Genomic DNA, 25,104 nt, shown 5'->3' with positions numbered 1-25,104 from the left:
GAGTCAGTTAGCCTTGAACATATCCTTCTCCGCATCCTGTTGAGAACCAGCTACCACTGGTTCATGATTAACGATTACACCCCCCTTCCGTGTCTGCTGTCAAAACCGCAGATCTGGCGTTCGGATTGTCTCGCGTTTGGCTGTGTATAGCTTGATTCACCGTCGGTTTATTCCTTACATTGAGATCCGTGTCCCTTGTCTTCCGTTCCGGTGTACATAGTTGCCGCGAAAATCGCATCGGGTATCGCATCTCGTAGTGTCCTCTCTACCTGTGGCTCACTGCGCATGGGCTTCTCTACACGCTTGTCGGCCCGGTCGTGGATCGTCGATATCCGACCTTGTCTCAGGCGGGTTCACTTCAGTATACGCGTGTTTCCTAGCTCGTATACACATCTAGCTCAAGATCATGTTCGCCGGAAATCAAGCGCCAGTGGATGCATCCACCTATTAGTGCACTCGCTCTGGATGGAATAGAAAACCGCCTGGATTCCTTGCGCAAGCGGGGCGTAGGCATAACTCGTAACTCGTAACGGGGGAAATTATGTAGCTGCGTGGTCGGTTCGTGGGGTTCATGTTCGCAGGAGTTTGTCGATATCAAGGCGTCGGAAATACGAAATGTGACCCATCGGGTCCCAGTAGTGAGCGACGCAGTCCGGCGAGACCAGAATGAGCTGAGACGGAATGAAGGTATCTGTCGTGCACGGTTAGTAGGGTCGAGGTGTCGATACAACGCTTCCAGGACCTACCATCTCGGAAACCAAGGCCAGCGACATGGCCTCTGCTGCGGACAATCCGCGCTCCCTGGAAGAGGGGTTCCTCGGCGACTCGAATGAGTCCCGCGGGGCCGATATTGTCGGACACGAAGGATATCTGGCCTCGAGGAACGTTCGGGTCGCCAGTGAGCTTGATAGCCTCGAGACTCCCCCTTTGGATGAGTTCATCATCGCTGCGACCGTGCTCGTCCGACGCCGTCGAATCGACGGCCCCCTCTGGCGGGTCGCGTTGCAAGAACAGCAAGAACTCGCACCCGTGGGCGGAATAGTCCCCGACCCAGATGCCCTGGTACGGCTTCTCCCTGGTAGGGGTATACAAGCTCGGATCCAGAGTGGCATAAGTCAACAGGGGATCGTTGCGACCGGCGTTAAAGATCGGCCCTAGGCGGAAATGAGCCCATCGTAGAATGCGGAACGCATGCTCGGACATTGTTTCCAGCCGCGTGGGGGTCTCCAACGGATGGTCGACCATGTCGCGACGCACAACATGCTTGCTGGGGATGATGGGCGGGGGCCATTGCTCGCTGGGGTCCAGATCCGGAGGGACCTCCGTGGAGCAGAGTGAGAGGGAGTTGAAGATGTGCTGAGTATCGAGGGGCATGGACATTCGATCCCCCTTGAGGAACCGGCGTCCACTGTAGGGAGGCTTCAACAGGAGGACCGGGTCGTCCAGCCACAGGCTGACTTTGGGGTGGAAGGACTGGATGATGACCTCCGGGTTGTACTCCCAGAATTCAAGGCGGTGCGATCGTCGCTCGGCGATGACGCGGTAGGCTTCGATGACGCCCCGTCGGTTGTCATACCGGGCGAGAATCAAGTTGCCCGTGTGTTCGGTGTCGGAGAACCAGATCTTCTTCTGTGGGATGAACCAGCACGGATGGTGGGCGATATAGAGACGGCGGAAGGAGTCGAAGGGGCCCGGATCGTGGATGGGTTCGGGGAGGTGTGCATTAATCAAGTTTTGCCAGAGCAACTCGTTGACGGCATGTTGGGCGAGGGCACGACAGGTGGCGGACACCCGGGCGAGATCTTCCGCCGAGAGATAGGACAGGATATCGTGGAGGAGTTCAATGGGGAGTCGCGCGAGAACGGAATGCGAGTTTGACGAGCCCTCGGCGTCTGCTCCTGGTTCCGACCGATCGTCGAGACGTAGCTCTTCCGCCGTCGGGGACGGAGGCGTCTTCAGACTGAAGCTTCTCGCCTCCAAATCCATAGACGTCACAGCCATCGGGGGTCTCCGACGGTAGGGGATAGAGAGAACGGGAAGAGTAGGTGTCCTCACCAGGAGGGGGCCGATGTGCAATCACAGGCGGTGGAAGGAAAAGAAGAGGGGAGAAACGATGCAATGGTAGAGGTGGTGGTTGGTGCATCGATCGACATTGGCGTCTGGGGTTGCTGATGACATCACTGACTGTACTGACTGCTACAACATCCATATTCTACCAACATATATAGAAATTCTGTTATGGAATTCCAAGTGCATGCTATCCAGACTTAAATACTTTCAACAGCTGTGCTATATCATTTTGCCAGTTTCCGGTCTTGAATAAATGTTACTATCCTAGGATATTACCCACTATGTGTCCATGAACTTGTCCAACACGTCGGATTTGTCGGGTCTTGGTAAATTCGCAAATTGGCATTTCTACAGACTTTAGGGTCAAAATCAAAAAGCCCACATTTTTGTCTTTCAGGAGGCTTGACATCATGGTGTTTTGAGCGTCAGAAGCGGAGTGATGTGTCCTACTGTATTGGAATTATATAGTGCCTCCTCCATACATACTGTTTATTCTTTCTTATCTCTTTCCCACAATTCTATTATATGATAATCTCTCCTCCTTTGCCCTTTCTGCACTTTCTGGAGTCTCACGATGAAATGGTCCAGTACATGTACATCCTTCTTAGTCTCCATGCTATCAGCGTCCCCTGATCTCTCTTAGCCCGTATTCCAACCTTGCGTGTATGGCCAATGCTTGGCCACTCATGGAATGGCCAGTGCTTATTATACCGACACTACCCATAGGGTAGTGACAAGGATGTTAGTAAGTGCACCTGCTGTATCCATCTTCCATAATCTCTGATATTTGTCTCCGTTGTTACTTTCTTGGATGTCATGGGTGAAGAGTGCGCAATAGATTATAGGCGATAAGAATATTATACCGTATGGGAGTTTTGTGATAGCTACAGATCTGACAAGTCTCTGATAGATATTGATGATCGCGGACCTACTCCCACTTTTCTCCACAGAATCTTCATATAAAGTTCCTTTGTATCGTCGTTCAAAGTTCCTTCGTCGTCTTCGTCGCCACAGCGAATGAAATCCTTCAGCTCTACGAGCAGCATTTCCAGGCCGGTAAGGAGTTTGGTCGTTGAGTCTTCCATATGAGAAGCATCTCTTAAGCGGCAGTCAAGGGAAGGCCTGCCATTCTGATGGAGCTGGCCAGACTCGAAATCGTCTCAGTTCATCGGTGCGCACATGCTTTAGGATCTTTTCGTAATTGATGTCTACAACTAATTCTGGAGATTTTAACTGATACAACTTCGGAGCATTCCTTGTATTGTTGCCATTGGCGGTACTATGGCCCCATTCAATGTTCTGTTAACGACATACTCGAGATATGGATCGACGAACGAGCCGGTCAAAAACGCCGCGCATGGAACACGCATCTTGCAAGGTATCGACAACCGAGAAAATATGCCGTCAGGCAAGGCACTGGAAATGCCACTGCGAAGAAAATCCCTGCGTCCATCTCCAACTACAGTTTCACCCTCCAGAAGACTATGGATCTTCCGACTTCCCTAGAAGCCTCTAGGTCTAGAGTCATCTCCCCGACCACGAACGAGCTACGAGGACTACATTCTTGGCGATAGAAGGAGGTAGAATTCGAACCATGGCAGACTGATAAGGCTTTTCACCTTAAAGCGGAAACGGGATATCACCGCGAAACGCAAGAAGAATGCAAATGGACACTTCAGCGTTGATGATACAACATTTGAGGAAAGTTCTTCTATGACATTTTTCGTCCTTGATAAATGCTTGGCTTAAGCAGCAAGACCTTATAACAACTGGGTTTGTACTACACGGCACATATTCCAACACTCGATATGCCATGCACGCTGTCAAGCAATTCCACCTCTATTCTCTCAGTGCTCGGGCGTTGGACACTGTTAGGAATGAGTCGTCGAGACAGACTACACATAGATGGACTCGCGTGTTGGTTTCTTGAGTTTCACGAAAACTGGATGAAACCGTAGTGGGAAAGCTCTGATATCTGCCTTCTTAGTAGTGGATAATGACGGCCAGCCTGCACTGCTAATAATCTTTGCCTTTCTTAGTTATTGTCACCTTGTACCTCGCGGCCTCTTCAAGGTGACAAGACCTGATCCCAATATCCATGACAATATCCTATTCCCACTGGAATTGACATTGACCGAGCTATCACTCGGGAAGTCCTTATCGCCCTGAAAACGCCATAGGGCGGGACCGGGAGCAAGCAGATAATAAGCTTTAACACAGCATCTTGATTTCTTAAATGGTTTATTTCAATGTTTGTTGGAGTTAGGTACGAGGACATTGTTCATAGCTGTCTTTCCTGGCATGGAAGGGGTTCACTGTGTTTTGGTGCAAAAACGATTTGAAGAGCGAATGTTTGACACGGTTATATGCGCTCTTCTTGACAACTTGATGTGTTTCTAGGGAGTTCGCACTTTCTAGTTGACTGTCCGTCCTTATAGCTAAGTATATTACGATAGGGTGCACCTTGAGATCCGTCGCGATGTATGATAGGACTCCATAGTAAACTCCTATCTCCGGTAGCACCCGCATCAACCCATGGAGAGACCTAGGTATTCTCTACGTTCCTCTTTTCCCTTGCGGACGTACGGAGTAAACAAACTGCCAAGTCTATACTCCCGCTTTGTCGGACGCGACCGATAGTTGTTGGTCAGGCAGCAATTATCGTATGTCGAAGCAAGCAAGATGCCCGCTCACTGTCTCCCCATGCCTAACCTCATTTGACCTAACGTGGGGTAATAAAACCATTCTTATTAGTGATGTACCTAGTGCCTTCCAGCAAGACCTCTTATATGACTTCATGTGAATGTGCTCGGTCCGCCTCCTCTCATCTGACCGCACTTTCACAATACTAGATACTTTGACCGAGCCATGGGAACAACCATCGGCCGAAGGACTCCCCATATTACCCCATGGGGATTCCCACAGTCATCCCATACTGTCATGCATCGTTAGAGAGTAAACTAAAAGCCTTGGGACCGTCGCGACGGAGGGTAGATTCGAGCTGCGGAGAAGACACTAGAGAGCGCGGGACGATGGCCCCTCGCCACTGCAACTTTCTCGAGTCGGGGTCATGCTTTAATATCGACGCACCCAAAAAGTCATCTCCAGAGTCTACACTGTCACCATGCCACATCCTGACTGGTTCAACAAATTTGGTGGTGGCTTCAGGGTCTCTAGCGCAAGTGCCGAGATTTTCTCTCTCGTGATATAAGTCTAAATCCTGGCCGGGACAACGGCACTAGTGATCGCATCCTGGTATCAGCCGCGACAAACAAGCCGGGGTAATATCAAGAAATAGGCTAGTCTGTGCATCTCGGTCTCGACTTGATGTCCACTGTGATCTTTGGCCATACAACCTGAGTTGACTTGGCACACACCAACAGCCACAGCGGGATGGAATCGCGTTTACCTGACTTGCTCGCCCGTTACCCCTCATCTGAGGTCATTTTAGTGCAAATGGCTGGATGAGCAGCGGAGTAGGCGCGAGGCTCAACCTTGAGGAGATGCAGTCTTGCATTTGAATGAAGTCATTAGCCAAGAATGACGTGCTTCAATGAGAGTGGCACCTCAACTATCGGCTGAGCAAAAATTCCCTATCCGATGATGATCTCAGATCTGGGCCATCTCGTAGTGCTTAACACCGCTGCACACAGCCCCAACAGCCATACATAGCCCCTCTAGGCAATTACTAGGCTGGCATAAGCGAGAATGTATTGATACAATACGAGAAGCCACCCGAGCGAGGCTAAGCCATCCCGCTGGAGTTGACGTCCTATATATGGCATCTCCAAGAAATACTACGACGGCTGGCTTCAGGTTACATTAGAATTAAGCCAAGGTCATACAAGGTCCCGATCGATGGTAACCGAAATATACGCCAACACGTGCTTTGTTACCTCCGGGGAGTTTGCTTTTGTTGTCACACTTCGCCATGCATCCAACCCAATAGTACGAGTCATGATTAGCGAGGGGTATCTGTCCAGTCAAAAGCGTGACTGTCGAGTCCGACCGAGCTAGTATTCCAATTCACGGATGCATCGATCTCATGAGGCAGGGAGAGATCATTCCTCGTGTTTACATCCTCATGGTTGGGTCATCCCTCTGATGTACAGTTCTCGACTCCTGGATTGGGCAGAGGGAGAAAGGAGGGTCGGATCTACCTACATAGGGAACCTGGGGATGGCTGCAAGGATACCTAGGATGACAGGAGCGCCCTACTGGGATATCCTCAAGGGTCGATCGAAAGGCCCTTGTATCCCGTGTTCTGATCTTCGACAGCCAGTTGTTTGTGTCGGGGCGTGTGTTTATACTCCGCATCGCGGGATGCCTGATTGTATCTCAACTCCAGACCGCTGGACAAGCAAGGCCGTGATTTAGTTGCATAAATCACAACAACATCTCATTGGAGCCACGACGTTGCTCACCGAGAGTAAGTCAACCCAACAGTCACCATCACATCATGTGTTAATAAGTTGGACCGAGACGAACATCCTGGTCTTCTGATTTGCCCCCGAAAAAAAGCCCTAATGCCTTATCAGGAACAGCGTCGGCAGGATAATCCGTTGTGGGGTTTGCCAGGCTGCGGACTAAATTCTAGGCGGTCATCCAGCTAAGGATCGTCGGATATTTTAGCTTCGCAATCGGAGCGATCCTGTCTTGTCGCTTTTGTTTATTAATAGTTTTTGTAAATATTAGTAGTATTACTTTTTCCTAGCCTTTCGATGCGAGAATATCAGTCGGAGGATGAGCTGATGACCCGCCTCGAAGTAAATTAATAACACGGTAGCCTATGCATGGTGGTTTCGCAGCACGCCATTGCGGAGATATTCAGATACTATCATCGACCGAGCTAGAGAATCATACTACTAGGTTTCAGGAGATGCTCGATCTCCGACTTCTTCAGGAGACCTGGAATGTGCAGGATCATCACCCTTTCATAGCTTCTGCCTTACAACAGTCGATCACCACGCTGATTATTGATGTGCTTATGCTTTTTCTCCAGCGAAATAGTTCTCTGCAAGCTGCAAGGAGGCTGAGACTCACCAGTCCAAAGCGAGGAAAACCTACGATTCCCCCACCGAATCTTACATATCAGAATTTAGGCTCTGCGAGTCCCGCGGACCATCGGCGCATGGAACCAAGACTAAAGAATTAATATAATCACATTGACCGGGGATTTGCCCAGACGCTGACGCTGTCGTGTGGTCCGCTCACACCCAAAGCTCGGTCAGCAGCGGGGCCTTCATATGGAGATGATCAACATCTACTAGTCAAGCCACAGGGCTTGTTTAGATCGGAACGAAAGATGGGGTAAATAATTCATCCCCATACAGGCCATGTCTCCCTCATCCCCATGATAGAGGGACCTTGGCTCCAGAAGTAGTCGAAGAAATTAATAGCGTCTTCCGTATCTTTAAGCACGCCATGCATTGACACGTCATGATGGACCTATGATAGGGATATCCCTTACTCCCGTGGACTATGCTTTCATAGTGATCCGAGTCCTTCTGCCCCGAAATTCTCCCGCTGACAATGAATGTTCCTTGCGCCTTTGTTTGCCTTTCCTTTCCACTGCCCCTGCGTTGGGAGCGTTGCCCTACCTTCATTGGCCGCTGCCCTTTCTTCGCCAATGTCCACTTGAATTTTTTTTTTGCCGGAACTCCATCTGCTGTAACGTCTAGCGTGTGACCTGTCCTGGAGGTAGGAGTCCATCTGCTGCGTTACGGCTATGCTCCTTGGTAGTGTGTCGCGTTCTTCGTCGCCGAGTCCTGGCCAGCCGATTCTTTATAAATCGTCCTGCCTCGCTGCATCGCCATTCTTTTGACAGACAATCCGAACAGAAGTCGGCATTCCTAATTATCTTAATTTTTTTTCCCTCCCTCCTATACCTCTCTAATACACTCCTAATATTCCTTAATCATGTATACGCTGCTCTTCTTGTTCATATCCTTGGTGAATGCCTTCGCCAATCCCGGTCCTTGCACCGGTGATTGTTGGACTCATGATCCTGGTCTCTACCAAAGAAAGTCTGACGGCAGATTCTTCCGCTTTGCTACCGGCGGTGGTATCCATCTCGCTTCGGCTCCTTCGATTGTTGGCCCGTGGAAGGATGAGGGCTTTGTCCTTCCTGGCGGTTCGAAGATCGACCACCCCGGAAGCGACAACCTTTGGGTATGTACCTAACTAGCCGGCTCCGACTGCATCGTTTTGATCACTAATACGTCGACCGCAGGCCCCTGATGTGCACTATCAGGAGAACACCAAGAAGTACTACTTGTACTATTCAGTGTCCGTGCTGGGCAAGAAGAATTCCGTGATTGGTGTCGCCAGCTCCGACACCATGGAGGCAGGCTCCTGGACTGACCACGGCTCCATTGGCCTCGACACCAGCAACAACCCCAACTACAACACCATTGATGCCAACTGGATCCGCATTGACGGCACCCCAACGCTCAATTTCGGCTCGTACTGGCAAGATCTTTTCCAGGTCCCCTTGGCGAACCCCCTCAAGATTAGCAACACGGCTCCCCACCAAATCGCCTTCAACGGCTCTCTGAACCACCGCGTCGAGGCTGCTTTCGAGTTCAAGCATGGCAACTACTACTACCTGACGTTCTCATCTGGGCTCGGCGGCAACTATGACGTGTCGAAGCCGGCGCAGGGTGAGGAGTATCGCATCAATGTCTGCCGCTCCGAGGGTGGCAAGGGCAACTTTGTGAGTCCACTGCTGGAATGCACATCCTGGTTGAAACATGCATGCTAATCATTTCCCCTCCAGGTTGACAAGGCGGGTCGCTCATGCCTCAATGGCGGAGGTACCACATTGTTGGCTAGCCACGGGAATGTTTACGGCCCGGGCGGACAGTAAGTGCTTTCCGAGGCCCGACGATTGGGTTCATTAGGGCAAGCCACGATTTCTAACGCGCTATTCTTTTTAGGGGCATCGCTCAAGATAAGTCGCAGGGTCTGGTCCTTTACTACCACTATGCCGATAAGACCAAGGGCCTGGCGAAGACCGACTACCAATTTGGCTGGAACCGCCTCAACTGGGTCGACGGCTGGCCTACTGTATAGGTTGCGGAGCATTTGAAGTGCAGATAGTTTATACCCACTATGTTCCGTTTTATCTGGCACTATATATACCTTATTTGTTTTAATTCGTTCGCTTAGAGAGACCATTGTGTCGGTTGCCTTCGCTATAGATATGGTTATCATCTACGCATTATTTAGTTTTTTATCGCATCGAGATATATAATAGACTACTATATTTCGACTTCTCTGAGCAGTATAATGTAAATCCAGCTAAAATTTCTACAAATGGTGGTCGTGGTTTTGAGCAGAGCAGGACTCGATATACACAACCGCGCTAGCTACTGAATCCCCTGGATATGCCGCAACTCCAAGTACTTTATTCGCTAGAGTACATACAACCAAGTGTTGTGTTACCTTCATCTAGCATTGCATAATATCTCCCGAATCAAAGGTATCGCCATTTCAGACAATAGCTAGCAGCCCAGGGTTAGAAAGAAGCCGACCGATAGGCGCATACCTTCGCCACGCGGCTTAGTTGAATTATCCGTTTGTCATAAGCATATTATCAACATGCAGCTTCTTCGGTGCGGCTTTTTTTTGGTTTCAGATCTCTTCCATAACCGCCTTCTCCCCATGTCTCCACCAGCTTCAGAACAGGGGACATCTAATGACGGCCGCTCAGGCATCGTCTCCTGAGACATTATGTCGTAATAAAGTTGTTGGGCTAAATGCACGCAATCTATGATCGACAGGTAGCCGTCTGCGCAAGGAAACTGTCCGCGTAAGCTCGAACTGCTCAGATTGGTGCTCCCTTCGGCTCGGGGCCACCATCTGCGTGGCATCGTCTGCCGATGATCTGGATCCTATTGGTCTTGATATTGTTGTTCCTGAATATCATTAGCATTCCGGAGAGTTTTTATGCAGATGCTGGTTGGTTGAACCGGGGAAAAGCAAGGGGTCCGTTGGAATGCAGGTACAATGCCTGTCTCTGATATGAGACGCTCAAGCTTTGCACTTCTGTCTTTGGAAAATTGGGGCAGTATCACACTTATCTGGAGCCTAGGCAGTCCGTAATAAAGCTACTTTATGTTTTCTTACTAGTTTCGGTGGAGTCTTCGTGGAGGTTGATACATATCGCGAACCACCTGAACCATAGTTACTTCGACAAACCCACAAACTGATTGACAATTTTGCCAAAACATACCATAGTCGAAAAGCCTACGCATGTTTTAATATCAGACGATACGCTATGTTCCAGCCTTTTACACTCTGCAGTGTTTTGGGTTGGTTCCGCCAATGAGTATAAAAAGTACCGCAAACAGATTGCAGGCCAATCACCTGCACGCATTCCAGTCTGACACAGTCGGACGACAAATTTTTGTTGCAAAGTCAATGACAAATGAATCGGACCAAATATTTCGCGTAGGGTCTTCCAGTTGCCAGTTATGTGCAAGTGGAACATTAAGCGGGGGTTCCTTTCGGTGTTTGTTATGCATGCATCTCAATTGATACTTCGCCTGTTTACATCGTGAGTCGCAGATGTCGTAATATTCCTCGATAATATGTCCAATTGGGTGAGAGAAAAAATATAGTGTCAAAGCAACCCATAAATTAAAGTCTCCAATGATCTACAAATACTCTCTTTTCGGCAGAGAAATACCGAACTTGCTAATTTATTAGAGTTCCTATAACCTGCCTCTGAGCAGGGGTGGGTAGTCAATATCCTTGCAACTATCAGCGCGTTTCGAATCCACTGGGTTCGTAGATCTCCAAGCAAGGGGTGTCCCGCTCTAGCTTAGTGATGTGATAGTGCATATGTTACTTCATACTGGAGGTCTTGTTCCATATGTCTGGTGCATAAGCAGAATTCGGGACTTGAATGCATTTCTCGGATCTTGGTTTCATATCGTGATCTTGTCAACACACCCTGAGACTTCTGGAACACCGCTTTGGCATATCGCCCCGCAGAACGGTTGAACTGTTATGGGCCTCCTGCGTCTCGAATTACCAAACAACTATAATTGCGCACAGAGAAAAAGAACAAAAAAGAAGACTAGAAAGACATGCTTATTTAGGAAATTTTAGAGAAATTTCGCTCCGCATGTATCGTCAGGTATTCGGGGCCTTAGAAGCAATATATATTATCCACCTAATGTGACTACTAGGTAATTCATATACTGCACATCCAGAAACAAGAGCCCCGCAGTGCTTATTGTAGTTATAAAACAAGTAAATGGCGCATCAATGCTGTATAGAAGAGGTATACAGAGAAGCTAGCCCCATAGTAGAATAGTGCCATGACCGACATTTCGACGTCTTGCTAATACAGATCTATCTACGGAGTTTGCCCTGTACAAAAGAGATTACTATGCACACCTTTATGTCAGTGTCGGTATCTGGGTCTACACTTTTAGTCAAGTGGAAGAAGTTAAAGTACCAAGATAATCGTAGGCGTACTTTCAAGAGCTCCCAGCCTCATGCGGAGTCCATCCGATACGTATGTCGATTATCGAATGACTTCAAGGATGTCACTACCAATTCAATTTATTCTGGGCTAAGCAAGTAACCACAATTAATAATCCCAAATAAATGCTCTTTACCAATTTTTTTAGAGTCGCTCCGTGGAGAGGTGGCGGTAGGCAGAAGACAGGCAGAAGCAGGTCACCTGATGCGGCTTGTTTACATTTTCCCGATTGGGTAATCGGAATGGATCCTCTCACGCGTGAAGGTCTCAGTCATGTTTTGATATCCCATCCAAATCCAGTACTCTGTTTATCTCGGGGCAGTTATCGATAAATTATATCTTATCCGTTCCATAGATCGACAGCATTCTTCCACTATGACGCTTTCCAGACATTGAACTGTCCACCGTGATACAGTATACTACCAGTGATTTTCATTTCTACCTGCGCAACAAACCTATAGTGTCAGCACACCATGGAGACAAGGCAAACAAGGAAAAGACGGACCAGCTCCGTCTCAAATCAAGAACCTCTTTCACCCGCGGCAAGCAGAATGACTCGACTGTCCGCTACTTCATCCTGCAAAACTCCACGGCAGCCGAGGAAAAAGGTCCGATTTTCTGATCCTGGGCCGCAGTTGCAAAATGGCCCAGACTACTCTACGGGCCTGACACCTGCGCTGTTGCGTACGTCGTTTGAAGAGCCGAACGATGCAGATGGGATGCCCCAGACCCCAAGTAACCGGCTGCGACGACGTCGCTCCACCCCTCTTCCGCGGTCTCGTGTTTCCCTGGATCCACTATGGCCTGCAAGGCTGCCCTCGCCTGAGCGAGTGGTGCAGTTCACGCCGTTACGGCAGATTCTGGACTCACGCACGCGACGGCGCATCCGAAGAGTGGGGCTCAGCGACGAGATTAACCAGCTTGAGCGCGAGAAGCGTGAGACTGTCCAATATGAAAAGACACTCCAATCCCTCCTCCGCGAGAGAGATGCTTTGCGACATGAACTTGAGCTGGCGAAGCATAATCGCCTTCCCGAAAGCCCCGCGTATAGTGAGGAAATGACCTGCATGCCTCCTCAGGCACGTATCGAGAATCTGGAAGAAGAGAACAGCAAGCTAAGAGATGAGCTATCATTCTCCTCCGTCCAGAGCGCTCACAATCAGTCCGATGTGGCGAGCACAGAGGCTGATACTATCATTATAAACGACAGTGCGTTTGATGGAAGTACAATGCTTATTTCCAACTCCCCTGATATGCGTGGTCTGAGTGAACATCCGCCTTCCGTTCCAGATGACATCACACTTTCGAGTCATGGCTTTTCAAATGTCAATGCCCCTACCCAGGCATTCTTCCATGGCTGCGGCTCGGATGCAGATGAACTTGCCCTATCAGCAGACTTAGAGACGGCGAAGATTGAGAAGAAGCAGCTGTTCAATGCATTTCGGAATCGTCTCTCTGCTTTCGTGGGGACACCCATTGAGAGCCATCTCCGGCAGTCCTCTCCTCCGCCTGACTTCCTTGATCGCTCCCTGCCGGCTCTGACAGAGATCCTCACTCGCGCTTCAGATGCAACTAGTGCCCTGAATTCCGTCAAAGAGGAGCTCTCGGACTTTGGATTTCCTGGAAGCAACGTGGATGAAATTATGGTTCAAATGCGCGATCGTTTTCGCTGGGCCCGTCTCCAGCTGGAGCGTGCAGTGCCCGGTGAGACGCCCCATGCGAGTTTACATGACGGAAATAGCACGCTCAGTGCCCTGGTTTCTCGAGTCGAGCTACTTGTTAAGAGCCTAGGCGATGAGCAAAAGCTTCACGAGGCAGCTGTCGGCCGCGAAAAGACCTTGCGAGGACACTTCAATGCTGCGCTGTCGCGATATGAAGCCGCAGCGCAGAAAGTCCAGGTCCTTGAAGAGACAATTTCGTCGTCAGCGCGTGACATGCTTCATACAAGAATGCGGATGCAAGAGCTGGAAAACGAAAGCAGGGAACAGGCTGTTGGGATTGACAGATTAAATGCAGCACTCAGTACATACCGCGCTGAAGTTACGAGCTTGGAGAAACTTGTTACCGAACTGGAGGAGAGCCACGGCGAGCAGGTGTCCCTGCTGAAAAATCGAATCGAAGGAGAGGAAAAGGCTCGCCGGGCAGCTGAATCGAGTGCTGCTGAGCGGCAAGCACGGATTCATGACTTGGAGAAGACTGTCGAGAATAATCGTATTTCTGTGTGCGACTTGACTGCAAAGGTTGAATTGCTGGAGAAGGAACGCCAACGGGCCCTTGAAGGACTGGAGAGGCAGGCGACAGAACAGCTGCAACATCAACAGGAGATAGGGTCGATGAACGTCCGTGTCTCCGAGCTGACCACATCGCTTGAAGCTGCCAAATCGGAGGCTGAGAGGCTTCGTTTGAGTAACGCTGGCCTTGAAGAGCAGTTGCACTTTGAAACCAAGACACGGGACAGCCTATTAGACCGATGGGCCGCAGATCAGGCGCGATCGTTTGCCTACATGAAGCAAACTGTCAATGCAGAGCGCCGCAGAGCGAAAGTGCGGGCCGCGAATTGGCAAATGAAGTCGGATGAGCTGCGATCCGACGATCTCAACATTGGAAGTGAGCCCATTACTCCCGTCAGTACGACGCGGTTTGTCGACGTGGAGGTAGGTCGCGGCAAACATCGCCGGCGACTGGATAGTGGAATTGGCATTCTAACGGACGACCTGCTCGCTGACGAAGATGCTGAAGAGCCTGGAGAGATACCACCGTCCGATCCGGCTGATCTATAATGGCGTCCATTTGAAACTAGTTTCCTTTTGTGTTGTATAATAGTGTTATTGGGGTCTTGTTTTGTACATTAAAATGGTGACGATGTAGAAATAAGGTTGTTTGGATCGAACCAGAATTTCTGGCGATGACGTCGACTGCGGGAATGAGATCATATCGTTAGGATCGATTCCGCATCTGCCCACGCATTCAGAAGCTCCCTTCGCCTTCATTAAATACTTTTTCACAAGCTCATCTGTCATCGCCTTATCTGCAGAACCATCGGAATGTCCCAACAGTCCAATGAGCCCAAGTACCGCCTTAAGGTCACCGCAGGCACGCACTACAACCCCGACACTCATCAGCTCGTACCGGTGAACGAGGACCAGTCGATTCGATTCGAGAACGAGCATGCCATTGTGAGTCTCTGCGTGCGTATTCAGGACTACACTGGATATCCAGATGGCTCTCCGAAGACAAGTTCGTACTTTTCGCATCCTCTCCATCAATCGGACCAGTATTCTATCTCCTTCGCGATTGTCTTCAAGCATAACGTCAACGGAAAGGACCTAGTATTTGGCAATGACTTCGACCGACCCATCCGGGACCGTCTTCCTCCAGGCTTTAACGCCGCACTGCGTCTGGTCCAATGGACCATTGACCCAACTCTGGACGGGGATGCCTATGCTGATCGTCCTTATCTTTTCAGTCCAGCATTGGCAACGTGGAACCAGTTCCGTATTGGAGAAAAGATCAAGCGGGACCACGAGGTGCCGACGCTGCATGGGACTGTTGTGGAGGAGGGAGGTGATGGTGACGGGGTAGAGATCCGGGAGGACCTCGGCGTTGGGGAGAGTACAGACCAGCGGCGTAAATTCTTCCAGGCAGAGGCGAATCGAGACGCCTTTGTATTCGAGGAGGGCAGGACGTATTGGGTGGATTTTGGAAACCCGTACTTGGGATTTAATGGTTCGTTAGATGTCCATGGATCTTGGGGGAAATGGCATGCTGATGAGGACAGATTTCTCTCTACGTCTTCCCGGGTTCAATATCAACGCGCTGCACTATGCCGATGACGAGCATCATTATCTCAGGTATGTGCTCAAGAACAAAGAGACGGATGAAGTCTATCTCGTGGTGCTGTTCATGCTCGTCCTGCAGGGGACGGACGATGAGCCAGATCATCGTGAATGGACCGAACAGGCCAAGCAGAAGAACAAAGAGGTCCATCAGCAGAATCAGGGGAAACTGGGGCGGTTTGAATGGGAGCCGGAGCCATCGATAGACGATGTCGAGTAATCAACGCCTATAATGTTTTGGAATAGATGATAATATGTATCTATAGTGTAGCATAGTCACGACAGAGACATGCATGGTTGGTCATGGTGATTTGTTTTCAGATATACAAGAGCGCTCTATATAGGGTTTACAGAGTTTGCGAGGAAGACCACACACATTCCGCTTTTCATGCAACAAATACTTCACTTACATTCTCTTCAGCACGTCGTCAACAATCTGCTGGGTAGTAGCCTTTCCGCCCATGTCAGGGGAGAGGTACTTGCCCTCGTCGAGGTTGGCATCGACAGCAGTATAGATCTTGGCGGCCGCGGACTCCTCGCCAAGGAACTCCAGCATCAAGGCGACACTACGCAGGGTGGCAATGGGATTGGCAATTCCCTTGCCCTCGATATCGGGGGCGCTACCGTGGCAGGGCTCACCGATGGCAAAGCCGTCACCCACGTTGGCGCTGGGCACGAGGCCCAAGGAACCGACCAGAGCGGCAGCACCGTCGGACAGGATGTCACCGTAAAGGTTAGGAGCCACGATCACGTCGTAGTACTCAGGTTGACGGAAGAGTTTGTACACCATGGAGTCCACGATCTGCTCCTCCACCTCAACGGAGGAGAAGCGGTCGGCGGAGAGGGCCTTGCGGGCGGTCTCACGGAAGAGACCGTCGGTCTGCGAAAGGACGTTGGACTTGTGGGTAATGGTCACCATGGGGTTGGCGCGGAGGGCAGGGGTGGGCGCGACATCGCGGATCTTCTGACGGCGAAGAGCGATCTCACCAGCAATGGTGGAGATGCGGGAAGAAGCGGACTCGGAGATGCGCTTGATGGCCTCGGCCACCTTGCCGTTGGGGGTATCCTTGGTCTGTTCCTCCTTCACATAGAGATCCTCGGTGTTCTCACGGACGATGACCAGATCGATGGGGTTACCCTTGCTCTCGCCAAGGGTGGTCTTGACGGGACGGACGTTGGCGTACAGGTCGAGCTTCTTGCGGAGAGCGACAATGGGGGAGGAGTAGCCGGCGACCTTGGTGCTGGGAGAGCTGAAGGGAGAAGCGGATTAGAAAAAGTCGTCAAAGGTTCTATACTTCTAGGGTATTACCTGACAGCTCCGAAAAGAGCACCATCGCACTCCTTCTTCAGGATCTCGACGGTCTTGTCGGGGAGAGCGGTACCGGTGCGCTTGAAGGTATCAAAACCGGCATCCAGGTCAACGAAGCTGAACTTCAGGTTGAGAGAGGAGGGAAGAGATTCCAGCACACGGCGACCGGCCTAATGAAGCGAAATCCATAGTGTATCAGCATTGGCCTTATTCAAGCATCGTGTGGAGGAAATCTGGGGTTGGAAGTTCTCCATACCGGAATGACTTCCCGTCCAATACCATCACCGGGGATGAGACCTGGGTATAATGTCAGCCGTAGTAGAATTGAGCCGGAGAGGAAGCCAATTGACCTATGCGAAGCGTCCGAGCAGCAGCCATTGCGAATGATTTCGACCTGGGGAGAACTGGGCTGGAGAAAAAGGTCGCCCGACAATCGGAGCAAACGAAATCCAGCACTTCGGATCAACGTTGCTCCGGCGGGTTCCGGCGTTTTCCTTATCCATCTGTGTCGATCTTAGTATCCGCACCATCGCAATCTTCTAGAACAAGAGGATTGTTATTCTTGTCCCATTAATCTACTGGCTCGGTTGCTAATCCGCATGTAGCATATATCAAAGTCCGCAAGACACGAATGCGACTAGCCATGAGTCTAGTCAAAACATGGTGGGCGTAACCATGCGAGGTTTGTACCAGAGATGGATGTGGTGGACTCATCTAGGACGACGTAAGGAAGCTGGTACTATTCGGATACCGGTAGTACAATTATATGGTTTGTACTATGACATGATTAGAAAATACCACGAAAGCGACTGAGTAGCATAAAAGACAGGAGAGATATAAGTACACTCACTCTATTGAGAGCAGCTGGCTTATCTATTCTGGCACTGCAAGTGAGGACTGAAGTAATTCACATATTAGCTATCATTCATTCCAACTATTAAATCAATCTATCGGATTTTTATGCAGGCGTCCTTGTGCTTCCCGACGGGTATTTCCAAGCCATCTGTTTCATCATTGGAGGTGATGCGTTAGAGCTGCAGATGTTTAATCTCCATGCTGTACACCCGAGCATGTACCACTGTCCGTCTTAAGGACTTAGCAAACTCCAAGCATCTTTCTGTATGACCGGCTGGGGACGCTTCCTGTCCCAACCGACGGGCCGGGCTGTTGAAACCCCGAGATGAATGTTGCACTCAGAATATCCAAAGAAGATCTACAGTGACAAAAAAAGGTATAAATGCCCGGTTACGTCTGATGAACCTAAGCTTTCTTTCCCTCCACGATCAGATCTTCGCGTACGCTGCACGCCCCCAAATCATTCATCCCAGAACTAAAGCGACTGCCTCTTGTGCACTATGCGCTCCACTGCTATTCTTTCATTTCTCATCGTCGGGCTGAGCTCGGTGTCTCAAGCGGCTCCGTCGAGAGGAGGCTCCCGTAAGTATTTTGACTTCTATACGAATGTTCTGTGCGCTGATAAATCTACAGAATCCATGAATGCAGGAGGTCAGTCGCTTGGATTGGAAGAAAGACATTTTCCGTGGGGCGATGACGAGGAAGAAGAAGAAGACCATGGCGGACCGGGAATAAGACGGCACCTTCCATGGCTCGGGGACGATGACCAGGATGATGAGAATAACCGCACTAGACTCCATCATTGGCCATTCCCGGGGGAGAATGAGGAGGAGGGTGGTAATGTTGGATTGCACCATCTCTGGCCATGGATGGGAGACGACGAGCAGGAAACCGGACCGAGTAACTAGGGCGTGGGTATTCCCTGGAAGCAAGCGTCTCTTTCTACTGCGTGTTTCGACTACTGCAGGCGACTGTATGGTAGCAGAAGATTGGAGAGATAGATAATGTCAGCCACACGGTGGTTCTGTGCAGCCAAATATATTTTGGTGAGTCTCAGAAGCCATCAGCGAAGGACATATGCTGGAGTGAAAAACCGAGTCTAGCTCATCTTCCCCTCATTAAACAGTCTGGACATCGCTTGTTCCGGAAGTGGTGTATGGTGTGTATGGATGGTCGTAGGGCGGATCGCGGCAGTCTGCAGGTGATGGAACGATCAGCGGTGGGAGGGCGTGGATACTACGAGAGATGTATTTTTGATTAGAAGAACAGGGATTCAAATATCCGGACAAGGGATATTGAAGTTTGCAAGGAGTCCACGACAGGGCCAATTATCCAGGTCGATGTGGCCGCAGTCAATAGTGGATGGAACTAGTATTATCTTATTTCCTGTTTGGTGAACCGAGGTGTATACAAGAACCAGATGGAAGATGAAGGGAGGGAAAATCCCACATCAACAACAGGGCGATCAGAGGGGATCCCCAGAGATTCCGACGCTAGGCAAATCAGAAACGACCAAGACCCTTCTAGAAATGAGGATGCTCGATGAAAATACTCCTGGTGATTTACCTGAAGCCGCGGATCCGCCCGCGCTCCCCCTGAAGTGCCTGAGGCCCACAACAATAAGACTCCATCGCTCTCGCTCGCTCTCTTTCTCCCTTTCTCCCTCCCACTCTCTCCTCTTCTCCTCCAACATCCCCATTGTTCCTCTTCTCTACCGTCTCTGTTGACGGCCGTTTGCATTGTCTCTCCATAGATTGTCTCTCCCGGATAATGTGCCCCTCACCCCGACTTTGTTGACTGCATCTATCCCTTTCCTGTTGGATCTCGCCGCGGTGACTCGCCGCAGACTGGGGCTATATAAATAACTACCTCTCCCAGCTGCTGTACTCCACCTCACTCATCATTGACTTTACCCTCATAATCCCTTCATCCGTCCTGGGTGACCAACCTGATCGCCTACGAACCCCGTCGTACCCGCATTCTACCCCTCATCGTCTTGCATACCAGATCGCTGCGCCCCTCCACGTCTCACATACCATATCGCCCATCCCGCTTGGTTAATCCGCAGACACCGCTATGGATACCGGTGGTCATCCAGGCGTCCGCAGCTTGCTCGCCAGGTTCGAGAACCAGCAGGCCAACACTACCTCTCCACCCTCTCGCGGTCGATCTCCCGTTGGTTCCGACACCCCAGGCTCGACTAGACCTTTATCCAAGGTACGGGCCAGTTTCATTGCCGTCGATGGCGCCGTACAGTCTAGTCCTGTCGCAAACCTGCGGAGAAGTGCCAGCACGCGCAGTGATAGCCCAGCTGCCCCCGTTCGCGTGCGCAGCTTCAACTCTGAAGAAATGGAGGGCGCCGTGCAGACCCCCTTGGCGTCCACTCCGCCTAGCAATGGCGCAGACACCGTGTCCAACGCGAAGAACTCCGCGAACTCTGAAGCCCCCGTCAAATCGTTGCAATCTCCTATACGTGCGACCATGCAACCATCGTCAACCGCCAAGGAAAACAATCCACCATCTGCCGCACCAGCAAAGGCCACCTCTGCGGCTCCCAAGGAGAAGGCCCCTTCCGCAACTGGCCCCAAATCCTCTGTGAAGCAGAAACCTTCCGCCAACCAGGCAGTGTCTAAACCAGATAATTCGAAGCCAGTTCGCACTTCGAAGCCTGCTGCTAGCTCTGCAGCTAAGGAGCCTACCCGCAAACCTAGCCGGGCGGCCCTAAACACCACCGCAAAGCCTAGTACGCGGCAACCTCGTTCCTCCATGCCTGCTGCCAAAACCACTAAACCGGCCCGGCTTCCATCATCTGCCACAACACCGAGTTTGTCGTCGGCGGCTAAATCAAGTACCAACGGCCCGACCCGCAAGCCTTCTGTGCCGTCACGCGCCAACAACACTACCACATCTACCACCCGCAAGCAATCTGCACTTGCTTCTGTATCGAACGAGCGTCCTAGCTCGCGCACGAGCAACCGCAGCACCAAACCTGTAGATGAAGGCTTTTTGGCGCGTATGATGCGCCCGACTGCTAGTTCTGCCAGGAAAGTGCACGACAAGGTGGATCCCAAGAACCCACCTGGAGCCAAAACCACACGGACTGCCTCGAAGTCTGTTCCTAAGCCTGCTTCCCGCGCCGCAAAGCCCAAAGCACAGACCTCTGCGTCGGCACCCTCGAAGGAGGGTTCTGTGGATGTTCACTCTCAGGAGGCCTCTACGCAGGGTGATCCTCCCGCCGGATCTGCCATGTCTACCTCCTCAATCGGTATCGACGGTACGGCAGAATGGGTAGAGCAGCATGCCATCCCGTCAGTTCCAGAGGAGGAAGTCGCCGCCCCCCAAGAACCCAAGGACTCCGTTACTAACGTGGCAGCCGAGACAACGGAGGATGCTCCTCAGGAGCTTGCTGCCTCAGAGCAATCCAAGGACACTGCAACTGCTGAGGCGGTGGCGGATGAAGAGAAGCGTACAGAACCCGAGAACAATGGAACTGTTCCTGAAGCCGAACCCACCCACGAGACAACCCCCCAGACTATCGAACACGCCTCGGAGCCTGCCTCTAAGACTGATGAAGTTATCAAAGTTGACGCTCAGTCGCCGACTGAGGATGCTTCTGACAACGCGCCCCACAAGCCGGAGGAACTTGTTGAAGGTGTTGAAAAGTTGTCTGTGGCCTAGACGCACCCGGGCATGTTTATTTTCTTCTCCCCTCCATTTGTAACTTAGCAACTTTATACCCTTGTTATACCCTGTTGATTTTCGTGCAACTGGATCTATTTGTCTCTTGGGCCTCGTGTTACAATTTCTTCTTTTAACCTCCTTTCAGCCAGCTAGGACATGACTCGAAAGTATGTGTCCTGCGTCATTGTGAGGCGACTCGCTACACATCTTGTCCTCAATTCCGGTTGGGGCACTCATTGACCGACGAACATGTGTCGGAGCATTACCGGTGGAGTTGATTTAGGCTTAGCGTGGTCGCTGCATATTTTGCATATCCCTGTGGTGGAGTCTTTTTAAGGTTGTTTCGTTTCTATCTCGTCGGTTGTCTCGGGCTGGATTTCGGTCAAGGCTGAGGTGGCCTTTAGATATTCTGGGTTGGGCTGGATAGGCTTACTTCGTCTTCAGTTGTATTTCGCATAAATCTACTTTGGTGCATATACTCTTTTGATAGGAACCGCGCAATGATGTATCATCGTCAAACTAGACCAACCACGAGCTCATCAAGGAACATCAAACCTTCTTCTCCAGTCGCTTCAGAAACTTGTTGACATGACTCTCCACACGGTGCGCCCGCTCCTCCAGCCCCCGCGGCTTCTGCCCTGGATTCTGCACTGCCATCTGCGCATACTTCTGATGGTGTGACTTGGCCTCGGCCTCCGTCGGCCGATACAACTGATTATGCACCTCGTAGTCGCCGATGCCAGCCTGTGGGCGCGGCTGGGCCGTGTCATACGAGTAATTTGCATATCCGCCAGGCGGCGGAGTCGGCTGATGCTGATGCTGTTGTAGTTGAGGTGGAAGGGCGTACGGGCTGGGCGATGGCTGGGACTGGATGAGGTGGGCGTTGAGGTCTTTGGGCGGCGGGGCGAAGGACATCGTCGTGCTTGGGCCACTACCAGCGAGGAAGGAGGTGTTGTAGGAGGGGATGCCTGCGGCGGTCGTCGTGGGTGGGGGGCTCTGCAGGGAGGACGTTGGGATGTGGAAGGCGGAGGTCAGGCCGGCACTGGCGGGCGGGGGTGGAAGGCCTGCACTGGGTGGTGGAGAGGCGTAACTTCCCGGCATGGCGTAGGGAATGCTTTGGGTTGTTGTCGTGCCTGTGGTGTAGTTGTTGTTGAAGCTAGCGCGTTGTGGCGAGAAGGGAGCGCCCATCGGTGGTCCCGGAGGATTGACAATGTCCGCGGTGGCTGCGGCCGCGAGGCCTGTGCCCTCGGCGCCGTCCATTGGGGGCGGGGGAGTCTTTTCGCGGTGTTTGATGGGCTCCGGCGCGGCCGGGGCAGCTGGGTTGTAGGGGAGGGGCGCGGGGGCTTCATTCTGCGGTTGCTGCTGTTGGTGTCCTGGTGATCCGGTCCCTGGTGGAGGTGGTGGGGGGATGGCGCTTGGGCTTGCGATAGATGGCGATGAGGTATGAGCATGTTGCGGCGTAGGTGCGGCCTCTGGCTGTGAGCTGCGGGTTTGACCGTTCTGGTAGGCCGGGTCTGCGATGGCGATGTTTTCCAATTGTTGCACAACGGTGCTTGCGTTGTGTTGTGCGGGGGGTGGGAATGGATGTCGGTCTGAGGCGATCTGTGAGGCCATGAGATGTCTCTCCAGGAGGTCGAGGAAGTGGTTTGCATCGTCGAGAGTCCAGAAGTAGATGTCTAGAGTGTGAAGGCGCATGTGGTCGCCAGTGGTGCCAGGGAGATGCCATTCATAAGGGTTTGAGCTCGGCGGGGGAGGGAAAGTTTGTGTACTGGGACCGTCTACTGTCAGAGTGCAGAGAGTGGGAAATTTGGCAGAATGGGCAAAGTGCACTTGGTCCAGCGCTGGGGGTGGTTAGTATAGGAATGGACAGAGAGGAGAGACACATACCCCCGTTAAAGGCATCCTGGTCTGGAGTTCCGGGATTATTGGCGACTTCTACTCTGGTCTTCTTCTGGGTCGCATTATGATAGAGATAGAGGTATGAGCCTTTATCGAAGCGATGTTGCAGCGGTTTTGGCGTTGGAGCTGAGAAGTAGTAATGAATGTCGGCGAAACTATACAGTCAATTAGGAGATTGCGGGGAATAACAGTGTCGAGGTTTTGGTACTGACACGGTGAGTATACGCTCTTCACCGGGTAAGGGAGGCATCTTGCAGATATCCACGATGGAGGATGGAGATGAGGGGAGGACGAGGAGAAGAGGGGAAATCAGGTGCATCGCGAGCGTTATAAAGCTGGTCCTGGCAGTGATGTTGTGATAGGCCGGCGGCATGCAGCATCGTCACCTCGGCGCTTACAGAACCTTCCTCATTGGTTGAACTAAGCCTGATCACAATACTCCGTACGCAGTCTTCGACAGATACCCGGAGATCTTATGAGACTTTTTGAAACCTGCAACCTACCAGCAGTGGTGTTCAAAAGCAGTATAGTCGCAAGGATGCATTGGATCTTTCAGCGCAGATCTGATGTTGCGCAAACGGGGAAGAAGAGCGAGCAAAGCTGCTTGCTTGTCTACAAGAGCGTTAGTTTGACAGAAATAGCCGCAACTTAGATACTTAGATGGGGGTTTCTGGTGGAAGAAAAAAAAGGGCACGGTAGGTGGTGCAGAGGAGCAAACAGAGTTGGGGGCTACGAACAAGCTTCTTCGCATAATCGTCGTAATTCCGTTTATTATTATGGTTTTCATATAAGCAGTAGATAGAAATCCTGTTATATATCGAGATAATTCAAGCTTGGTAAGAAACTAGAACTATATAACATGTTAAGTGCCTCAGGAATTAATATGCACTTACATAATCCGGACGGCGTGGGAATGTTTCTCCGAAAATTTCATCTGGAGCTTCCGCATCATCGGCCGGGGATTCATTCAGTCCGCGATTGAAGAAGCGCTTTTCTCGGTACTACTCGTGGGTGGCATTCTCATAGGTAGACAACCACTTTGAAATATCTGTTCATGGAACAAAGAGTTTACTTATATTCACTCTCCAGGCTTCGCTCCATCTTCTCAAAACACACCGCACCATCCATACCACAGGCCCTCGTCGGGCCAATTGCTCGCGCTCACCATGTCGCTCGTTAACCTTGCCCACGTCTGCTCCCACCTGAACAATGCTACAAAGGCTCGTCTCGGTCTCACGTCTATTCCGAATTCCCAGCTCCACTTGAAGCTTGCTCTGGCCCTTCAGAACTCCGGCTACGTTTCCTCCGTCGTCCGCGGTGGCCCGACACCTCCTCCTTCTCATATCCTTCTTGGTCATCCGGTCGCCAATGATGAGGCCCAAGGAGTTGAGCCTGTAACGCAGAGCAATGTCGCGTCGCGGCGACTTTGGCTGGGGTTGAAGTACTGGCAAAGCGAACCAGTCCTGGGAAAGATGAGCATGGTCAGTAAGCCGAAGCGCAGGATCAACATCGATGTGGCCGGACTGCGACAAGTCATCCGCGGCGAGAAGAGTGGCTACGTTGAGGGACTCCGATCCCCTGGTGAAAGTCTCTACCTCTCGACGGACCGGGGCATCATGGAAGCACGCGAGTGCGTGGAGAAGAAGGTGGGAGGATTGGTTCTTTGCCGGGTGCTTTAAAATGGGGACAGTATATACCTCTATGCGTGTGAATGTGGTCTGCGGATTGGTGTTTTGCATTTTCAACCGGAGTTTGGGCAATATGTCTCCTCCCATGCCTTGTACTATCTTTGATGTTTGCGACTGTTGGGATGGATACCTTGTATAGTAACTAGCCGGAATTTCCAAACTTATGAACTAGCTTCATTTCATGTCTGTCCCACAGTTCCCATTTCACGGGAACGAGTAGTATTATTCCGTGAATGTTAATCGGTATTGAGATGTCAAGATGTCAGAATG

General features: G+C 51.2%; 10 protein-coding genes across 10 annotated transcripts; 6 read left to right on the top strand and 4 right to left on the bottom strand.

Moving 5' to 3' along the window:
• Window positions 1-521: 521 nt before the first annotated feature.
• Window positions 522-2,106, bottom strand: BDV59DRAFT_63328 (F-box protein). The gene is made up of 2 exons (XM_073696805.1): window positions 747-2,106; window positions 522-691 (listed from the first exon to the last, which is right to left on the bottom strand). The coding sequence occupies exons 1-2, from the start codon at window positions 1,999-2,001 to the stop codon at window positions 570-572; spliced, it is 1,377 nt and encodes a 458-aa protein (XP_073546525.1). The 5' UTR covers window positions 2,002-2,106; the 3' UTR covers window positions 522-569.
• A 5,796-nt stretch (window positions 2,107-7,902) lies between these two features.
• On the top strand, window positions 7,903-9,315 carry BDV59DRAFT_63289 (arabinan endo-1,5-alpha-L-arabinosidase). The gene is made up of 4 exons (XM_073696804.1): window positions 7,903-8,241; window positions 8,303-8,785; window positions 8,849-8,934; window positions 9,009-9,315. The coding sequence occupies exons 1-4, from the start codon at window positions 7,990-7,992 to the stop codon at window positions 9,142-9,144; spliced, it is 957 nt and encodes a 318-aa protein (XP_073546524.1). The 5' UTR covers window positions 7,903-7,989; the 3' UTR covers window positions 9,145-9,315.
• A 2,506-nt stretch (window positions 9,316-11,821) lies between these two features.
• Window positions 11,822-14,487, top strand: BDV59DRAFT_181689 (uncharacterized protein). Its single transcript, XM_073690277.1, has one exon. The coding sequence runs from the start codon at window positions 12,040-12,042 to the stop codon at window positions 14,344-14,346; it is 2,307 nt and encodes a 768-aa protein (XP_073546523.1). The 5' UTR covers window positions 11,822-12,039; the 3' UTR covers window positions 14,347-14,487.
• A 49-nt stretch (window positions 14,488-14,536) lies between these two features.
• Window positions 14,537-15,706, top strand: BDV59DRAFT_63277 (DUF1769 domain-containing protein). Its single transcript, XM_073696803.1, has 2 exons — window positions 14,537-15,292; window positions 15,345-15,706. Exons 1-2 carry the CDS (start codon window positions 14,611-14,613, stop codon window positions 15,620-15,622), a joined length of 960 nt encoding a protein of 319 aa, XP_073546522.1. The 5' UTR covers window positions 14,537-14,610; the 3' UTR covers window positions 15,623-15,706.
• On the bottom strand, window positions 15,700-17,110 carry lysB (homoisocitrate dehydrogenase lysB). Its single transcript, XM_073696802.1, has 4 exons — window positions 17,062-17,110; window positions 16,968-17,008; window positions 16,712-16,881; window positions 15,700-16,652 (listed from the first exon to the last, which is right to left on the bottom strand). Exons 1-4 carry the CDS (start codon window positions 17,087-17,089, stop codon window positions 15,809-15,811), a joined length of 1,083 nt encoding a protein of 360 aa, XP_073546521.1. The 5' UTR covers window positions 17,090-17,110; the 3' UTR covers window positions 15,700-15,808.
• Window positions 17,111-17,950: 840 nt separating this feature from the next.
• BDV59DRAFT_63271 (uncharacterized protein) lies at window positions 17,951-18,677 on the top strand. The gene is made up of 2 exons (XM_073696801.1): window positions 17,951-18,148; window positions 18,200-18,677. Exons 1-2 carry the CDS (start codon window positions 18,067-18,069, stop codon window positions 18,472-18,474), a joined length of 357 nt encoding a protein of 118 aa, XP_073546520.1. The 5' UTR covers window positions 17,951-18,066; the 3' UTR covers window positions 18,475-18,677.
• A 207-nt stretch (window positions 18,678-18,884) lies between these two features.
• On the bottom strand, window positions 18,885-19,474 carry BDV59DRAFT_63261 (uncharacterized protein). Its single transcript, XM_073696800.1, has one exon. The coding sequence runs from the start codon at window positions 19,304-19,306 to the stop codon at window positions 18,941-18,943; it is 366 nt and encodes a 121-aa protein (XP_073546519.1). The 5' UTR covers window positions 19,307-19,474; the 3' UTR covers window positions 18,885-18,940.
• On the top strand, window positions 19,475-21,520 carry BDV59DRAFT_63239 (uncharacterized protein). The gene has a single exon (XM_073696799.1). It carries the CDS (start codon window positions 19,643-19,645, stop codon window positions 21,242-21,244), a length of 1,602 nt encoding a protein of 533 aa, XP_073546518.1. The 5' UTR covers window positions 19,475-19,642; the 3' UTR covers window positions 21,245-21,520.
• Window positions 21,521-21,796: 276 nt separating this feature from the next.
• Window positions 21,797-23,396, bottom strand: BDV59DRAFT_203347 (uncharacterized protein; the record flags this gene model as incomplete). The annotated part of the gene is made up of 3 exons (XM_073694250.1): window positions 21,797-23,088; window positions 23,135-23,301; window positions 23,359-23,396. 3 exons carry the CDS (start codon window positions 23,394-23,396, stop codon window positions 21,797-21,799), a joined length of 1,497 nt encoding a protein of 498 aa, XP_073546517.1.
• A 656-nt stretch (window positions 23,397-24,052) lies between these two features.
• On the top strand, window positions 24,053-25,000 carry BDV59DRAFT_181676 (mitochondrial 37S ribosomal protein uS8m). Its single transcript, XM_073690276.1, has 2 exons — window positions 24,053-24,172; window positions 24,236-25,000. Exon 2 carries the CDS (start codon window positions 24,313-24,315, stop codon window positions 24,823-24,825), a length of 513 nt encoding a protein of 170 aa, XP_073546516.1. The 5' UTR covers window positions 24,053-24,172; window positions 24,236-24,312; the 3' UTR covers window positions 24,826-25,000.
• Window positions 25,001-25,104: the final 104 nt, after the last annotated feature.

The sequence above is a fragment of the Aspergillus ambiguus genome (assembly GCF_047715705.1).
Source record: "Aspergillus ambiguus strain CBS 117.58 unplaced genomic scaffold BDV59scaffold_23, whole genome shotgun sequence".
NCBI classification, from domain to species: Eukaryota; Fungi; Ascomycota; class Eurotiomycetes; order Eurotiales; family Aspergillaceae; genus Aspergillus; species Aspergillus ambiguus.
Note: the sequence above shows the minus strand (reverse complement) of the source record. Positions and strands in the feature narration are given on the sequence as shown.

What these genes read in the sequence shown, in the direction of transcription:
- BDV59DRAFT_63328 (XM_073696805.1), bottom strand. Translation starts at nt 2,001, where the DNA reads ATGGCTGTGACGTCTATGGATTTGGAGGCGAGAAGCTTCAGTCTGAAG. An exon ending in TGGCCTTGGTTTCCGAGATG is followed by an intron (nt 692 to 746) that starts GTAGGTCCTGGA and finishes CGTGCACGACAG; the next exon opens with ATACCTTCATTCCGTCTCAG.
- BDV59DRAFT_63289 (XM_073696804.1), top strand. Translation starts at nt 7,990, where the DNA reads ATGTATACGCTGCTCTTCTTGTTCATATCCTTGGTGAATGCCTTCGCC. An exon ending in CCGGAAGCGACAACCTTTGG is followed by an intron (nt 8,242 to 8,302) that starts GTATGTACCTAA and finishes CGTCGACCGCAG; the next exon opens with GCCCCTGATGTGCACTATCA. An exon ending in AGGGTGGCAAGGGCAACTTT is followed by an intron (nt 8,786 to 8,848) that starts GTGAGTCCACTG and finishes TTTCCCCTCCAG; the next exon opens with GTTGACAAGGCGGGTCGCTC.
- BDV59DRAFT_181689 (XM_073690277.1), top strand. Translation starts at nt 12,040, where the DNA reads ATGGAGACAAGGCAAACAAGGAAAAGACGGACCAGCTCCGTCTCAAAT.
- BDV59DRAFT_63277 (XM_073696803.1), top strand. Translation starts at nt 14,611, where the DNA reads ATGTCCCAACAGTCCAATGAGCCCAAGTACCGCCTTAAGGTCACCGCA. An exon ending in CCCGTACTTGGGATTTAATG is followed by an intron (nt 15,293 to 15,344) that starts GTTCGTTAGATG and finishes TGATGAGGACAG; the next exon opens with ATTTCTCTCTACGTCTTCCC.
- lysB (XM_073696802.1), bottom strand. Translation starts at nt 17,089, where the DNA reads ATGGCTGCTGCTCGGACGCTTCGCATAG. An exon ending in TTGGACGGGAAGTCATTCCG is followed by an intron (nt 16,882 to 16,967) that starts GTATGGAGAACT and finishes TCGCTTCATTAG; the next exon opens with GCCGGTCGCCGTGTGCTGGA. An exon ending in GCTCTTTTCGGAGCTGTCAG is followed by an intron (nt 16,653 to 16,711) that starts GTAATACCCTAG and finishes TTCTCCCTTCAG; the next exon opens with CTCTCCCAGCACCAAGGTCG.
- BDV59DRAFT_63271 (XM_073696801.1), top strand. Translation starts at nt 18,067, where the DNA reads ATGCGCTCCACTGCTATTCTTTCATTTCTCATCGTCGGGCTGAGCTCG. An exon ending in TCCGTCGAGAGGAGGCTCCC is followed by an intron (nt 18,149 to 18,199) that starts GTAAGTATTTTG and finishes ATAAATCTACAG; the next exon opens with AATCCATGAATGCAGGAGGT.
- BDV59DRAFT_63261 (XM_073696800.1), bottom strand. Translation starts at nt 19,306, where the DNA reads ATGCAAACGGCCGTCAACAGAGACGGTAGAGAAGAGGAACAATGGGGA.
- BDV59DRAFT_63239 (XM_073696799.1), top strand. Translation starts at nt 19,643, where the DNA reads ATGGATACCGGTGGTCATCCAGGCGTCCGCAGCTTGCTCGCCAGGTTC.
- BDV59DRAFT_181676 (XM_073690276.1), top strand. Translation starts at nt 24,313, where the DNA reads ATGTCGCTCGTTAACCTTGCCCACGTCTGCTCCCACCTGAACAATGCT.